Source organism: Myiozetetes cayanensis, unplaced genomic scaffold (assembly GCF_022539395.1).
Source record: "Myiozetetes cayanensis isolate MyiCay16 unplaced genomic scaffold, myiCay2020 scf14, whole genome shotgun sequence".
Lineage (NCBI taxonomy): Eukaryota > Metazoa > Chordata > Aves > Passeriformes > Tyrannidae > Myiozetetes > Myiozetetes cayanensis.
The window spans coordinates 751,626-768,903 of NW_026087048.1; the positions used below are offsets into that span (position 1 = coordinate 751,626).

General features: G+C 47.7%; 2 protein-coding genes across 3 annotated transcripts; one reads left to right on the forward strand and one right to left on the reverse strand.

Annotated features, from left to right (window-relative positions):
* Positions 1 to 5,423: 5,423 nt before the first annotated feature.
* On the forward strand, positions 5,424 to 6,716 carry GCNT3 (glucosaminyl (N-acetyl) transferase 3, mucin type). Its single transcript, XM_050309594.1, has one exon. The coding sequence runs from the start codon at positions 5,424 to 5,426 to the stop codon at positions 6,714 to 6,716; it is 1,293 nt and encodes a 430-aa protein (XP_050165551.1).
* A 4,601-nt stretch (positions 6,717 to 11,317) lies between these two features.
* GTF2A2 (general transcription factor IIA subunit 2) lies at positions 11,318 to 15,685 on the reverse strand. 2 transcript variants are annotated; one of them, XM_050309468.1, is made up of 5 exons: positions 15,609 to 15,685; positions 15,084 to 15,205; positions 14,186 to 14,290; positions 12,814 to 12,940; positions 11,318 to 11,637 (listed from the first exon to the last, which is right to left on the reverse strand). In XM_050309468.1, exons 2-5 carry the CDS (start codon positions 15,153 to 15,155, stop codon positions 11,612 to 11,614), a joined length of 330 nt encoding a protein of 109 aa, XP_050165425.1. In that variant the 5' UTR covers positions 15,156 to 15,205; positions 15,609 to 15,685; the 3' UTR covers positions 11,318 to 11,611. The 2 variants fall into 2 exon arrangements, with proteins under 2 accessions (XP_050165425.1, XP_050165424.1); XM_050309467.1 differs by having other exon boundaries at positions 15,033 to 15,205.
* Positions 15,686 to 17,278: the final 1,593 nt, after the last annotated feature.

The following is a 17,278-nucleotide window of genomic DNA, read 5'->3' on the forward strand; positions in this document are numbered from 1 at the left end:
CACAAACAGTACCAGCTTTAACACTGCTTTTAAAGGCAATTCTTTTAAACACCTTTACCAGCATCATCCCACTTATTTGCTTGTCTCTTCAGCAACCTGCATAAGGTGAGTAATGCCTTTTCCCCCTCTTTTGCTTTATTATGCAGAATGTAATCGAGGAAACTTGTTACGCCTCACGAGCAGAAATCAGCTGTTGTGTAAAATACCAAGCAATAAATAAGATCCTGTAGACTGTATGTCACTTATGACTATCTGCTCAAGCTTTCTTCTAAGCCATAGTCCCTGTCAGGCTCCTCAGTCCAGCTATTCTGCCTTGGATAAAAGCAAAAATCCCCTGCCCTTCAGTAACTGTGCCCCAGAGTCCAGAGCAGCAGAGAATGAGCCTGCAGCTGTCAGGGGAAAAGCACCAAGCAGAACTCAGTGACAAAACAGGACCTGGCGTGCATGCTCCCAAAATTACTGAGCTTGGATGTTTTACTTACTGGATGCTGCCTTTTCATGTGCTTTCTGAACCACCTTCACGCAGTGGCAGGCCCAGAGCTGTGCTCTCAAACCCCTTGTCACAAACCAGCAGTGAAGGAGAACTCTGAAAAGAAAATTGACATCCAACAGTTTCCTCAAAGATGAACAACTTAATCTCTAGTTAACCATCCCAACGACCCAGACTGTGCCAGTGCGGGTGCAATCTTAGCTTGAAAAAATACAGCTCGACCTGTCAGCGAGCACCGGCCTGAGCCACACAGCTCAGCTGAAAGTAATGGGAAGAAAACAGAAGCCAAAGTCTATAATCAGCCAGTTTTCAATTTCAAAAAGCAAAGCCTGCACAAGAGCGTGTTCAGGATGTTAAAGTTTTACAGACAAAGTGTACGTATATAATGTCACACGTATTTGCATAAGGTGTATTTATTTTGAAACCTCAGTACTTCTGTGTTCACTCCTCACTGCCCCAGGAAAGCAAGATGTGCCAAAGACTCTACACAAAAAGAACAATGAACTTATGTTCTCTGAAAATATGTGAGAAGTCTATCGTAATGTTTTCCAAATGTTTGCCAGTAATTTTAAAACTATAAATCTTAAAATTATCTAAAAATCATAGAATTGCATTTGGCTTATAAGTATTACAACACCAGCAGAACAAGTTTTTAAAAAAAAAAAAAGTCTGAACAGCCAAGAAGACAGAAATGTAATTTCTTCTCCACTTCTGTCATAGTTCAAATGAAGTATTGATTTAAAAAAAGTAGTTCTTTTAAAATATCCATTAACTACTTGACACAAATAAGAAAATTCCCTATGTGAACACAAATGAAGAAAGTGGAATTGTTCACAACAAATACTTTATCTTACCACAAGATGTGTACAGCAAATCATGTACAGAGTACACTTAGGAACAATTTTGCCCAAGCAGCAGCCAGTGAGAGTATCACTAATTTTGTTTCATGATACTTCACTACATAACCAAAATTTACAGGAAGATCAGAGCCAGCCCTCAGTATCTTTAGATGCAGGCCTGCAAAATAATTTTCCAGGTCTCATGGCAGCAGGGGTTCCTCACATAACTAATCCATATAACTCTGGAGAGAACCAGCAAGGTGATTGATCCTGGGTTTGGGTTACCTGCTGTCTGCAAACCTGGATATTCAGCTCCATGTCTTTGACATGCTACCACATCATGACTCATTTAGTGACAAGGTGGTGCTCCAGTGACAATCCAGATCCCTCACTTTTAGCAGCAGTGCTTCAAACAGAATGAAGCAAAGCTCCATTTGCTTTCCTTTTACTTTCCTTGGCCAAATAAGTCAGTTATGTACACAGGTTTGAACTGGCTATGCTAAAATTATCTCAAATCCTGTCTGCAAATCATTCCATGTAGTGTCTACAAACACCGCACAACTTACATCTTCAAATATGGGATGTGGCTGTCCCCATCCCTGGAGGTTTTCAGGATGCCATCGGCCAGATAATCTTACCTGGGCTCCCTTTCCCATGAATGGTTGGACCAGAGGATCTTGTGAGGTTCCTTCCAGCCTGGGCTGTTCTGTCATCCTCTGATCTCACAGCTGTAAAACACAGTAGTGGACACTGAGAAGACAAGAGCCATCAGCCCCTCTGTGCAATATGTAGCCAGCTGAGGGTGGGACAGGGAATAAGGGAAAGATAAAAGCGAGGAAAAAAAAAATCATATTCAACCTTTTCCTTATTTAAGTCACACCCTTATCACTCAGCTCTGCACACTCTCTCCCTGCCATTAGTCTAAGAGGTTTCATTTGCTAAGGCTCACGCTCTGGGCTAACATGGCAATGATTTGGGAAGGAGGCAGAGGGGTCTCTGTGATAAGAGCAGAAGCTGCCCCATGTCAGACATAAAAAGCTGAGCCAGGTTGCAGACACCAAGGCCAGTGTGGGGGAGAACGAGGAGCAATAGCTGGTGTGCCTGAAAGGACACTGCAGGACCCACAGTGGAGCAGGTTTATCCCAAAGGAATGCAGCCTGTGCACAGGACCCACAGTGGAACAGTTCATGAAGGAACCTGCACTGACTTCTGACTGGATCTGTGCCTCATGCCATACTTCCTGCAGTGTAAGGCTTCACTATCTGGATGACACATGAAAACCAAACAGCCATCGATCACACACAGAGGTCAAATAAGACTCACATGCTGTTAACATAAAGTTCCTCCTGTTACACACGAGTCCTGGAGAACACAGAAGTTGGCTGTGAGCTGGTAATGCCTACAGAGCCCTCAGCCAACACACTGCCATGCACAGTATGGCTCTGAGTCAGCAGCAAATAAGGCTCTGCTGAAAACTGAGGGGCCATACAAGAGAAAAGCAGCAGAATTATGCACACAGCAATGCCCTGATAGCTGAGGAGTGGTATTACAGCTTACACGTGGAGTCCTTCCAAATCCACACAGATTTTAACTTCTTAAAAACAAAAACAGACCAAAAAACCAACCACCAAACCACTTAACTGCCAAAGCATTTGTGACCAAGAAGCTAAAACCAAAATTCTTATCTCTCCCAACCAATGGAGCACAACACACTAGATTTTTTTTTGTAGCATGTACAAGCCTGGTCTCAGATGTCTATTTGACTAAGTTTACAAAACTTACTACTTCCATATATTTCTTAAAAGTCATGCTAAAGCAGCAGGCAATATATATATATATGTATAAAAACTTTTCCTTACAGATTTTAGGAATCACAACTTCAGGCTGATTGCTCCCTGTGAGTTCTGGTTGACCAGTGTTGCTTTCCCTGGGAAAACCCTCTTCCTTTAACAACTCCCTGTGGACAGGTGAGCCTGGTGAGCTTATCACCCTGCCATCACAGTCTAAATTCCTACCAGGTGCTTCACCAGGTCTGACACCACCAGCAAACAATCCCATAGTTTGTTTTTTCCCCTTGGAGAAGCAAGCAGAATACATGTTTCTTCTCCACTCTCCAGTGCACTTATCCAAACCACAACCTACATTTGTGCAATTGGGCAAGTAGGTAACAGGTCAGCTCGTGAAGATTCTTTTTTTCCCTTAACAGGAAAGCTAAAAGAGCAGGAACCTCTGACTTGGTATGTCTTACTGAAATGGAAGCAGGTACAGAAGGGCACTGGGGACATGTGGCACTTAGACTTACCAAAATTATTTTAATTGAAAATCTTCACACTGATGAAAACTCTTCACACTTTGAGATGGACAGGGGAATTCTGGAAATGAATTCCAACACCAGTGTGCCTTCTGACAGCACAGTGATCTTTAAGCCACAGCCATCAGTCTGCCAAGCTCTTCAACTCCTCTCTGTGCCACTTCTTCACCATTTCAAATAGAAAACAACCTTCTGCAGCCTGTTGTACATTTCTGCAAAAAGCACAGCACAAGAAAAATTATGGAACTTCTCACAGATAGCTCCTACAAGCAGTCCATGCATGTGATTTCAGCCCCTGGCCACACTAAAATGAACTAGAGCAGCAATTTGCTGCCATTTCACACACTGATTTGGGGTGTGGGGTTGATTTTTTTATTTAGCTTTTGGCCCTGTTCATAAACCAAACACACTGTTGGCTTCAAAAGTATAGCTGAGAACACTGAGAACACATTTTTCAAGTCTCAGGTCAGACTTTGCAATTGCTGACTCTCGTTCTGGTGAATGAGCTCTCTGGTCTACGCTGGCCATAGCTTAGAGACGATTTTCAGGTGCAAAGTACACACATAAATGAAGTGAACGTCTTCCTTGCCCTGAGAAAGCAGCCAGCCCATCCAGCAGCTTGTTTACCCTCCCCAAGCCCTTTGCCCCAGGTATCTCCAGGCACACTCACACGGTGCACACAGGAGATACTTACTGTATGTATCCTGTCACTGCTTTTCATGACGCCCAGTAAAGTTTCTGGACTTTAGACAGATGTCTAAGACAATCATTTACTGAGTTGGTTAAAGCTACTAATTTAACCAATAGCTTTGAAGTCGGGGAAGTAACTGCTGCTGTCTTCTAGAACCCTTGCAGAACTACACTGACAACAACTGTCCTCAGTCCTGCTACAGGTTCTGAGTTTGGCTTCTTGATACATATGAAGAAAGAAAAATAAAAATACCTTTGTATCTTAAAAAACTCATCTTAGAAATTTGTACTCATCATTGAAACTGTTGAAACTGGTCCTTTTTACAAGCATGGTACCACATACATGTTTGGTTCAAACCCCAAAGTGAGGGGGCTGAGGGGACATTATTTTGTTCATAACAGTGCAAGGAGTATTTTAGTCATATGCAGTTATCCCTCTCTTTCTTTTAAGTGAGGCTTCCTCAGCCAGGATGTGCACTTAGGTACCACATGAGCTGACACCCTTCACCAGGTATCCTCTCACCCCCTCATCTGAGCAGACACTTTGTGGCAAATGGCCTTTGTCTTCACCCTCTGCTGCCACTGCAGAAGCAGAGATTCCACCTTGCCCAGTTATCTCGTGCAACAATCCTTCACTAAAGCTCAAATTGCTGCAGGCCAGCAGAAAGCTTGTTGCAGCTGGGCTTCTAGGCCACAGCACTATCCCGATCGCTCCCTTGACCTGTGAGCTGGAATGATCTCAGCACTGGAAAAGCAGGTTAGACCCCAAACTGATCTCGTAAAGTCTTTTGAAAACGTGCATTCCCCGGGGTTGAATTCTAGAGGAATTTTCCTCGTGTTACGTGCTGGACAAGGGTAAGATGAAATATTATCTTTTAAACAGACACAGAAGATATACAACCACCTCCAGCGCTGGTAAAACCAAGCCGAGCCACGCCACGGAGGGGGAGGAGACTTCCCTTTATTCACCTGTTACTCACCTGCGGTCACGCCGCGATCTCCCTGTCAGTGCGGCAGCAGCTCCCGGGGAGCAGCCGGTCCCGGGGCTGTCCGTGCGGGTCGGCGGAGCCCCCCAGGGCCCGGCCCCGGGGCCATGCGGCTGTGGGAGCGGGCGGGACCGGGGGCCCGGCGGCGCTGGACGCTGCTCCTGGCCCCGCTGGCCCTGCTCGCCGCCGCCCTGGCCCTGCGAGAGGCTGCCCGGCCCTGCCCCGCCGAGCGGCCCCGCTGCCGCCAGCGCCTGCACCGCGCCCTGGAGCTGCCCCCCGGCCGCGGCATCAACTGCTCGGGCGTCGTCCGCGGAGACCGCAGGGCCATCGAGGAGGCGCAGCTCCGCAGCCTGGAGGTGGCGAACAGGAGGGCTCCGCTGACGCCCGGCCACTACCTGAACATGACGAGGGACTGCGGCGCCTTCAGGGAGACCCGGCGCTTCATCGAGTTCCCGCTGAGCCAGGAGGAGGAGGAGTTCCCCATCGCCTACTCCATGGTCATCCACAACAAAATCGAGATGTTCGAGCGGCTCCTGCGCTCCCTCTACGCCCCCCAGAACGTTTACTGTGTGCACGTGGACAGCAAGGCCCCGGCCGCCTTCCAGCAGGCCGTGCGGGCCATCGCAGGCTGCTTCCCCAACGTCTTCGTGGCCAGCCGTCTGGAAAACGTGGTGTACGCCTCCTGGTCCCGGCTGCAGGCCGACCTCAACTGCATGCGGGACCTGCTGCAGCGCCCCGTGCCCTGGCGGTACCTGCTCAACACCTGCGGCACCGACTTCCCCATCAAGACCAACGCCGAGATCGTGCGCGCCCTGAAGGTGCTGCAGGGCCGGAACAGCCTGGAGTCGGAGAAGCCCTCGGCGGCCAAGCGGGCGCGCTGGCAGTTCCACCACGAGGTGGGCAAGGCCATCTCCCGGACCAGCATCGAGAAGCTGCCGCCGCCCCTCAGCTCCCCCATGTTCACGGGCAACGCGTACATCGTGGTCACGCGGGGCTTCGTGCGGCACATCTTCGAGGACCCCACGGCACAGAAGTTCCTCGAGTGGGCCAAGGACACCTACAGCCCCGACGAGCACGTGTGGGCCACGCTGACCCGCATGCCGGGCGTGCCGGGGGCTGTGCCCCACAACGACAAGTTCCAGCTGTCGGACATGAACGCCCTTCCCCGCCTGGTCAAGTGGGAGTACCTGGAGGGCGACCCCAGCAAGGGCGCGCCGTACCCGCCCTGCACCGGCCGCCACCAGCGCTCCGTCTGCATCTACGGGGCGGGCGACGTGCCCTGGCTGCTGCAGCAGCACCATCTCTTGGCCAACAAGTTCGACCCCGAGGTGGACGATGCGGCCATCCTGTGCCTCGAGGAGCACCTGCGCCACAGGGCCCTCTACGGCCGCGGGCTCTGAGGGGACCCGCCGGCACCGCCGCCCTCCTGGGCGAGCCTCGCCGCGGGGACAGCGCCAGGGATCCCCTGATCCCCCGATCCCTGCCGCGCACGGACAGCGGGGATCCCCTGATCCCCCCGATCCCTGCCGCGCACGGACAGCGGGGCGATCCCCCGATCCCTGCCGCGCACGGACAGCGGGGCGATCCCCCCATCGCTGGCCTGAGGGGCAGCTCGGCGGCCTGAGGGGCAGCGCAGGGCTCCGGACCGCGCAGGGCCGGGCGGGGCTCGGCTGAGGGGAGGGCGGGGGGCTCCGCTCTGCCCCGCTCCTCCTCGCACAGACCGCCTGGAGGAAGGGGGGGGGGGGGCGCGTTTTTCCTTCCCTTCCCGGGGTCTGCTCGCAAAAGTGACCCCAGCGCTCCTGCTCGGACACGGGCAGGGCCGGGGCACGCACCAGGTCCCTGCACGTCCTGCCCGGAGCGGAGCTCAAAGGGCGATTAATTCGCTTTTCCACAAAGCACCTGCAGCTCCCGCCCGGCCCCGGCACCCGGGGGGCTGCTCGTGCCCCACTCCAAACCATGACCCTGCCAATAGCCATTAGAAACAACACCAGCCTTCAATAAAGTCAAACAGGTACTGAAACAGATGGCGTTCCGGTATTCTGTGTCCCGGGGTTCCCTGAGAACGGCTGTGCTCCCGGGCAGAGCCATTAAACCAGGTAACCCTTCAGCACCCCCCTTCTCCGGCTGTAACACGGGCAGAGGATGCTCATGTGCTCAACAGGGTGCAAACGGACACTGTTCCAGTATCTTCATCTCTCCCCCTCCCACCCAAAGGTATTTCTGTGGTATTTTGGCAATGTAATTGTCATATCCAGTAGCAGATATGGCCATTTACATGAACAAACCACTCATCCAACACATTGTTTTCTTAAGTTTCTAGAAGCTGAAAGATTTATGAACTGTATTTCACCCACATGTATTTTTCTCACCTTCTTATACTCAAGCTTGCCACTTTTCCATGGATCCAACAGCTTCCCACTACCTGTAATGGTAAGGGATTAATTCCATTGTCTTTATACTACAAAAAAATTGGTCAAGTAATTTTTCTGTCAGTAAACATACTCACCTTTATGAATTTCAGGTCTACAATGAAGAATTAGCATTATAGAAAGAATATCTGAAGCAATTCCATAGCACGAGGCTACATTTAGATGAAGTTAGGACTTCAATCACACAGATCTTCAAAACATTGATTTAAATAGGATGAGAAGACAAAATAACTGACTTGAAAAGTTGTGTCATTGCAATTTTGTTAGACAGGTTAAAGTGAACTTGGTTGTGAAGTAGTGATCTTTAAAATGCCATGATGATTTCACAGCTAGCATTATTGGTAAGAACTCCGATAAGGAAAGTTCTCAAACAAAAATACCTGAGGTATCATTGGGCATTTGGTTATTCAGAGAGAGCAAATACAGTAATAGGATTGCTGGTCCCAGGGGGGAACTCTTTCCAACTTATGTAAGCAGAAATTTGCTGCAGAGATTACAGCTTTGTGCTAACCTGACAGTGACACAGAAAATTCAGAAATGGGTTCAGCACCAAGTTCAACCTATCTCCATGTCTAGTCTTTTAGAATGAACTTCTTTGCCTACTCAGGGTAAGAACTCAAGTCTCCCAGCATAGCAGACTGCATCTAACCCCTGCTGCCTAATCTGATTCTGCTTGTTGGAGCTCTTCCACTTGTTTTAAATTAACACATATTAGCTCAAAAGGGTGAACTACTGCCAGTGGGTTCCCTGGGGGACCGGGATATGCTCAAGTTTCTGGACTAAATCAGGCAGAGCAGGGTCACTGTGTTTCTAACTATAGCAAAGTGTTGCCTTTTTCCCTTAGGAAATGGAGGAAAGAGGTGCACATCCATGGAGACAAAAAAAAAAAATCCCCATACCTAAGAGTTCTAAGGAATTGCATCAAAACCAGACCCATCCATGAAACGGATGTCTGAAAGATCTAAACAATTTATTTCTCAACCTTCTACAGAGGTGTTTGGGGGGGTGGAAGGAATCCCAGCCTGAAATAGTCAAAGATTACTGAATGAGGGACCCCTCTATTATTTTGCAAATGTAAGAGATATACTTACAAGTTACTTACAGATTTGTTAAGTCATTTTTATCCCCTTCACTCTGTAAATATGTTTAACTTCTTCAGCTCAGAAACAGGAAGCACTGCTTGCATAAATAACAGTGTTTCATAAACTATTGACAGACACTTCCTGGCACAAAAATGTTACAGATGGAGAGACACAAGTATTTAGATCTGGTGTGGGGGGGGAAGTGCCACTTCAAATCTATGGTCAAATCCAATTTTCTCGATCCAAAGAAAATTTCCTGGGTTTGAGGGTGTTATTACTCTCAACTCAGATGATTTGGTTGCAAAAACAAAGGCCACCTTGGGCAAATTTATTTTCAACTCACCTCCTTTTAGTAGGGATTTAATTTCTTCTGAAAGAACAAGCCAACTCCCAAATCCTAAAGGTGAACTAAGACAAAAAGATTTTTACAAAGGAATGTTCTCAGCATTTCCTCTTCCAAAGACATTAGAAATATCAGATTCATGAGTGCAGTCACCTGTCAAAGCCGTGACACAGAAAAAATATTTGTCTCCTTAACACTACAAACAGCAATAAAAAATACCACTCATCTCTAACAGAGAACTTTGCATTCCAGAGATCTCAAAGTATCTTAGAAATAAGATTATCTGGCATCTCAATAAGTCTGCAACAGAGCATGGAGAAATCACGTAACTTGCCATGGTTGGCTGCAGAACTGAAAAAAGAATAAACCTGCAGTAGAGTAGCCCAAGGTAGCACCAGCACATCAGATTACAGGGTCACCTCCAAAAACAGCTTAAACCCCATAAGAACTTCATCAGTGAAATAATGGGCTGTCCAAGTGGGAAATACAGTCCTATCAGAAATACTGTCTAGTGAAAATCTGATGCTTCTGTCTACCAAATGATGCCTTCTGTTAACCAACAACCTAAACTTTAAACAAACCCCCAGCTGTTTAGGGAGGAAAGGTTCCAAATTATGCATGGGAGGAAGATGAAACTGTAATTCTGCAATCTAATACCAGACTTATTTTTCTGGTTTAAACCTGGCTTTAATTTATGTTTTATTTCCAAGTGGTTTTCACTTTATTTTTACAAGAACAACTCAACGTGAGCTCCATGTGGCTTCGTATATATTCACACAAACAGCTCTTTTTACCTCTAGTTAGGAGGGTCTGTTTCCTTCTTGCCTTGCATTCCTTTCATATTCTACATGATTATCTCTGAGATGTCCTACAATAAAAAGGTGGGTCAGTTAAAATGAATTCAGAGGAAAACAGGTGATAAATTCTGAAGAAATGAGAAGCAAACACGAGTAATACAAACAAAATACCAGAAAAGCATTTGCAGTCATAAGCAAAACTGATTGAGGGAGCAGTGTTAGGGTGTCTTTTTTCTCGCCATAAGAGTGATCATAAAACACTTAACAGGACTCTCAGTGGACTATTTTCCACTTCTCCTACTTTTCTCCCCACCCCGAAGCTTTAGACTTCAGAAAAGCAAACCCAAGTCAGTAGTACTTTAACTGAAATCCTCCCTCCCAGGATGCTGAGATCCTGAAATGCAGCATCTGTGCTCTAGATTGTGACTTCAGGCTGTCTCACTGTGCCAATCCACTGTGCAAAAGCACAGTGATCAAACTTGGCTTCTGGAAATTCATCATAAATTCTTCCCGCTCTCACTCGACTCTGTGTCTGTGATAACATTTGAAGTCAGGTACTAACAGCCCTGCCTGAGCAAACAGCTTACATCAGGGAACATCCTGGTCTGCACACCTATGAAATGGACAAAATCCTTGTTCTTGGAAACCGTGTTTAAACAGGAGGTCACCCACGGCCCCTCCTTATCCTTCCCTTTTCTTCACTTCCCTTTAGTTAATTTACTTTCTAAATAGAAACATCCATTTCAGCTCAACATCAAGGTCTAAAGGTATCTTTTACTTTCTTGCTGCTGCTGAGAAGTGGAAGCAACTTTCTTGAAGAAAATCAACAACAAAATAAATGAATTAAACGAATCATTCCATAACACACAGCAGAGAAGAACCAAAAGGCAGCAGCAAATATGCTGGTTCTGTAGCAAGTGAGATGATTTGTGCTCTGCTGGGTATTACAATAGCTTAGAATAACAAAGTGCAGTTCACACGTCCAGGTGTAAGTTCAACAAATCCTCCAGGACCACAAAGGACATTAACCATACGAACTCGGCAGGATTAGCTGGAATTCAAACAAACAAATAGCAAGTGGCAAGAAAGTTACGGAGAGAAAGGCAACAAAAAGCAGAAAGAACACTGCCACCAGATTCCATTAACTTCCCTCTGCTCCCCCCTCCTTCAGTGAACTGAAACAACCTCCACAGAAGGAGCAGATCCGGGACCTGGACAAACACCATCCCAGAAACAGGGTTAGAGCCAAAGAGAACGTGTGCTACCAAGCTGACCTCAGAACTTAAACAGTTTGGGGAGAATGTATTATATCAATGATTGTTTTTAAACAACGTTTTCCAATGATCACTCTTTCCAAAGTTTTTAAATAAAAGTTTATTACAGAAATTATTTTGAACAAAAAAGGCAACAGTATCTGTTGTAATTTAAAAAAAAAAAAAAAAGGTAATGTTGTATTCATGCCCTATAAAGTGAACTGAAGAAATGCTACAGGTATTTCTTCCGCTGCCATTCTGTGCCGCTCTCTAGCATGGATTAACTCACATCTGCACCACAAGAATTCAGGATGAACAGTCCCTTTCCAGGCTTCTCTCCAGAAAGTGCTGCATATCAACAGAAAATATTGCAGACGACCCCCAGTTCTGTTCATTCTGCAGTATTGGAACCAGTGTCTAGGAAAGACAAAAGAAAATGAGACTAATACCCACTGAGTATGAAGAGAACCAACAGCATGTCTGATGCCTTCCCCAGGTTCAGAAGTATACTGCTATTACTGCTTTGTTGTTTTTAGAGCCATGGCAAAGGTATGTCACTCCAAAAGGGAGCATGACAAGGCAGTGTTTACTGTGTTCCTTCAGCAGGACAACCTCTCGTGGGAAAAAAACCCCTGTAATGTTAATAGCAACCTTAAGTCAGCCAGTTCTTTAAATCTTATCTGCACACTTTATCAAGAGTGAACAGGATCAGTACTCAGAAAGTAAGGTTTCCTCCACTAGCTATAAGAACACCAAAAAAAATGGTAGGATTTTATGCTTGGCTGAGACCAGAAGTTGAGAAAACAGTAAATTCTGTCAGCTCTTTAGAACTACAACTTGAAGTGACTGTTGTAATCGTGCCAGAATCAGGAAGCTACAAAGAACCTGTTTCAGAGGTCTGTGGTGTATTTAAATACAGCTTTTCCCATTCTCAGTTCTTCCTTTTAGCATCACTCCCCAAGGACAAAACAAGTGGCACCATTTCACACATCTTCAGCAATACTCCGCCACATTAATGGTTTTAAAAGTTACAAACCAGCTTCCCACAAAAGTCACTAAATTACTTTTTCCCATAAAGAATTTCAAGGAACACTGAAAGCAGATATGGAATGTAAACTTCTGCAAGCAGTGTCCATACAGTGGGCCTGTTAGGCAATATGTAAGTCTTAAAAACATGACCTGCAAATGCTGGCATAACCTTTTCATGTGCTTGTGCCTCCCACTATCAAATTCAGCAAAGGATTGCTCGACGGTTTTCTCAGACAACTCCCTGCTCAGACTGTTGAAGCTCTCTTTGGATTTCATAAAACATGGAGCTATCCTGACAACGAGGTTAACAGGAGAAAAATCACCACACAAAAAGAACCACTGCTGACTTTCCAACTGCTCTAGGCTGTACTTCCCAGCAAGAGGTGCACAGCTGGCTCCAGCACAGTCCTCCCTCTGGGAAGCATTTAACCTGCTTTGGTTTCATCTCTCATCCCATGTGAAAGGGAGCGCAGAGCTCTACAATCAATCAGACATTTGGCCAAAGCCTTCTATAAATGATCAAGTCTCGTGTCCCACCTCACTTATATCGTATTCCATACTTACTTTTTCCATCACATGCTACAATTTTCACTTTATCCACTTTCACAAGTTCAGTGACCTCCCTGAATTCGACATCGTTCAGTACAAATGTCCACACGTTGTCACAGAACCTGTACGTGTTCAGAGACCCCTTAAAAAGACAAGAGACATTTTCTGTAGGACACACCCCAAAAGCAACAGAAAATACATAAAGTATCTACTGAACTATGTCCCTTCTAGAACCAGATATGCCATAAAGCCCCCAGTGAACCCGAATGCAGACAAGCTTGGCAGACAACAATTCTGAGGGAAACTGCAGCTTAAATGCCCTCCAGTGGCTGAACCTCTGAAAACCATGACAGTCTACCCAAGGGGAAGCTTCACAGGGAGGCCAAGAAGCTCTAAAACTTTTCTAATGGGGTTAAAGATCAGTATCAGAAAAGATTTCTTAAAACATTGGGCCATAAGAAAAATAATTCACAGCAGTGATCTCAACAAGATGTGAATTCTGCAGTTAAAAAGCAGAAATAAAGCACTGGTTTAGATAAATCATGACAAAACTGCCCTGTGTGACATAAAGGGTTCAGTCATGTTTGATGTGTTACTGAGGATGTTGATATGTGAACTTTTTGGCTTTCACCTTCAAACAGTTTAAACAAATACCCTTGAATTAAGCTCCAAGTAGCATTTAGTTTATCCACTAAACACAATGGGAACAGTTTTCCATACACAAAACAAGTGAAACGTGTTAGAGAGAAATCATGCTACTTTTAACATATCCACATTGCTTAAAAATTTAACAGCTTAAGAGCTCACTCCATTAATGTGTTCTACACAGACAGCAGAGGAAGTTAACAGGAAGCTGGGTTTTGTGGGTTTTTTTCTCAAAATTACTTTCAAGCTGACATTTAACAACTTGCTGGCTATTTGATATTAATTAAGGCAGTTGACTGGGAAAAACCCCCCAAACTTATTCTTCTATGATACCTACAGAAAAGAGCTACGAAATAATCCAGTGAAAAGGCAGATCTAAATCTCTCTTCATGTTACAGATGTGGCTGAAGATCTGCCCTCATCCCACTTTTGCTAAGTACAGCTGAAAGAAGCAAAGTCCCTCCCCTCATCTGCGAGACGCTGAGGGTGGCAATGCTGTCCATCAGAGCACTGCCCCCTTCCCTGTTTCCATCCACCCACCAAACCTATTTGTGCTGTTTGCGTTCTTTCAGCAGATCCCTGGCAGAACAAGGGAACAAGCCTCACAACTGCATGGGCAGTGCACACGTAAACAGTCATTGCAGCTGAAGTTTCTGCTTGGAGGACACAGCTTTTAATGACATTCTGCATCAACACTCAGTTACTGCACCTCGGGAGCAACTTTTACACACGGTTACCTTACCCTGAAATTCACTCTGTTCCTGACTCGTTGTGCCAGAGCCGAATTTATAGCTTTATCAAACTGAAGTAGCACCTGAAGGGCCAACTGAGGCGTGATTTGCTGAGACTAAAGTAGTTTGAGAAAAAAAGAAAAAGAAAGTTTTGAGTTGTTTCAAAGCAAACTCAAACACGCAGTAAGAGTTAAAAACATCAAAACAAAGTTATAAAGTTCACATGAAGCACTTCTCTAGAGGAATAGTTTTCAAAAATATTATGTTCCTGTGTTTATTTCCTTCTCTGTATTTCAACTCTGAGAGAAGAAACAATGTGCTATGATGATTTTTTTGTGCTCCACGAGGATTTCTTTTGATAAATATTCACTGGAAATAACCAGAAGCGCAGTAAGTTGATTACAATGTTCCAGCTTAATCTGGCAGTTCATTTACTGGGCCACACCACAGGAGATCATGCCATTTACATGAGACCTTCTCATTCATCCACGACGTGAAGAAAAAGACATTTCAAGTGAATGGAGGACAAAAGGCTTTAGATTTCAATCAGTAAGTTTCCAAAAATATATTTCCATAAATGCCCCGATTTGCAGCAACTACAGAGCCATTTTAAGGACTAACTCCTATTTGTATTGAGCTGATCCCACACACCCCACACCCTGTATGAGCTCGTCCAGGCTCTCCTGAGCTGATCCCACACACCTGTATGAGCTCGTCCAGGCTCTCCTGAGCTGATCCCACACACCCCACACACCTGTATGAGCTCGTCCAGGCTCTCCTGAGCTGATCCCACACACCCCATACACCTGTATGAGCTCGTCCAGGCTCTCCTGAGCTGATCCCACACACCCCATACACCTGTATGAGCTCGTCCAGGCTCTCCTGAGCTGATCCCACACACCCACACACCTGTATGAGCTCGTCCAGGCTCTCCTGGAGGCTGTTGCCCAGCGTGGTGTTCCTGTACAGCTGGTATGCCATGGTTTCACCGGCTCATCCACGGCCCCGCACCGGCGGTGTCCTCGCTCTCACTGAAAACAACCAAGCACCCAGCAATGAAGGGACCGCTGTCCCGCACAACCCGAGAGGCCCTCGGAGCGCCCGGGGCTGCGGGACCCACAGCGGGCGGACCCGGGAACGCTGCGGGAACCGCGGGCATTCCCAGCACAGCCGGGCCCTGCCCGGCCCCGGGAACCCCGGGTATTCCCAGCACAGCCGGGCCCTGCCCGGCCCCGGGAACCGCGGGCATTCCCGGGCACTCCCAGCACAGCCGGGCCCTGCCCGGCCCCGCGGCCCCTCCCGGCCCCGCCGCACAGCCCGCACCGGGGAAGGGGCCGGCCCCGGGAAGGCCGTTCCGGGATGCCCGTCCCGTGAGCCCCGGCCCCTGCACCGGCCCCCATCCCGATCCCGCTCCCGGCCCCGGTCCCTCCTCACCGCCGCTCACGGGCGGAAGCGCCGCGGCCCCGCCCGGGCCGGCCCCTGGCCCGGAAGCGGAACAGGCCGGTCCCACACGGACGGGGTGGGACCAAACACGGACACACAGACACACAGGGACACACAGACACACACGGACACACACGGACACACACGGACACACACGGACACACACGGACACACACAGACACACACGGATACACAGACACGGGCCGATCCCGCACGGACACACGGACGGGGTGGGATCCCACACGGACACACACACACAGACACACACGGACACACAGACACACACAGACACACACGGACACACGGACAGGGTGGGATCCCACACGGACACACAAGACAGTGTAGGATCCCACACGGACACACAGACACACACGGACACACAGACAGGGTGGGATCCCACACAGACAGGGTGGGATCCCACACGGACACACGGACACACACGGACACACGGACAGGGTGGGATGCCACACGGACACACGGACAGGGTGGGATGCCACACGGACACACAGACAGTGTAGGATCCTACATGGACACACAAACAGGGTGGGATCCCACACGGACACACAGGGACACACTCGGACACACAGACACGGGCCGATCCCACACGGACACACGGACAGGGTGGGATCCCACACGGACACACACGGACACACGGACAGTGTAGGATCCCACACGGACACACGGACAGGGTGGGACCCGACACGGACACACACGGACACACAGACAGGGTGGGATCCCACACGGACACACAGACACACACGGACACACAGACAGGGTGGGATGCCCCCCGGCCCCCAGGCCCGTCAGTGACAGCCACACCTCGGGCAGGGCTCCCCTGGCGCGGGCTCTGCCCCGCAATAACCCTGGCACATGGGGGGTCCCGTCACCCGCGACCCCTCGGAACACAGGAAACACAACTTATTTGGAAAGAAAGGGTCGTAATGCTCTTAAGAGGGAGGTGAAGAGTCTGGTACTTACGTTTTTTACATTAAAGGGACAGAGGAAAACAGCCACATCGGTGAGGAATGGTAGCAGCCAAATCACGCCAGCTGTATTATCCGTGATTCACAAGCTCTGCTCTGTGATTGCTGCACTGTGTTAAATACTGCACATTTCCCACATCACACATTAGAATTTACAGATACTGCCAATGTAATCCTGCTCTGGTAACCCTTTATCGCTCATTCAACCATTCAAGCAGCCCACTGGTCAGCCCTGACTTGCTAATGATGACTAAGAAAGACTGCAGAACTGCAGAGCCCCTGGGACGTGAACATCTGTCCTCCATGAATTCTTATTTAGAATTACTGACCTGGAATTCCATGTCATAAATTATTCACTATCAGCTGTGCAAGGAGCATGGTAAGAAAAGCACTTGACTTTGGGAAAACACTCTGAACATCTGACAGTGAAAGAAATGTGCTTTTCACCGAGAAACTTTGTGACAGATTGAGTTTACAAAGTGCCCATGCTCAGTGTATCTCCATTCTTTTCAGTTCGGTACAGATGTTTCAGGAGATGCCACCAGTGAAGCTGACAGGAGCAGGCACCAATGCCACCTCCTCCTCCCCATGACACTTGGAGGTCATGTTGTAAGAGATTCCATCACCACCACCTGTAACCTAACCCTGAAGAGACACCAGTGACCTGCTGGAAGGTCT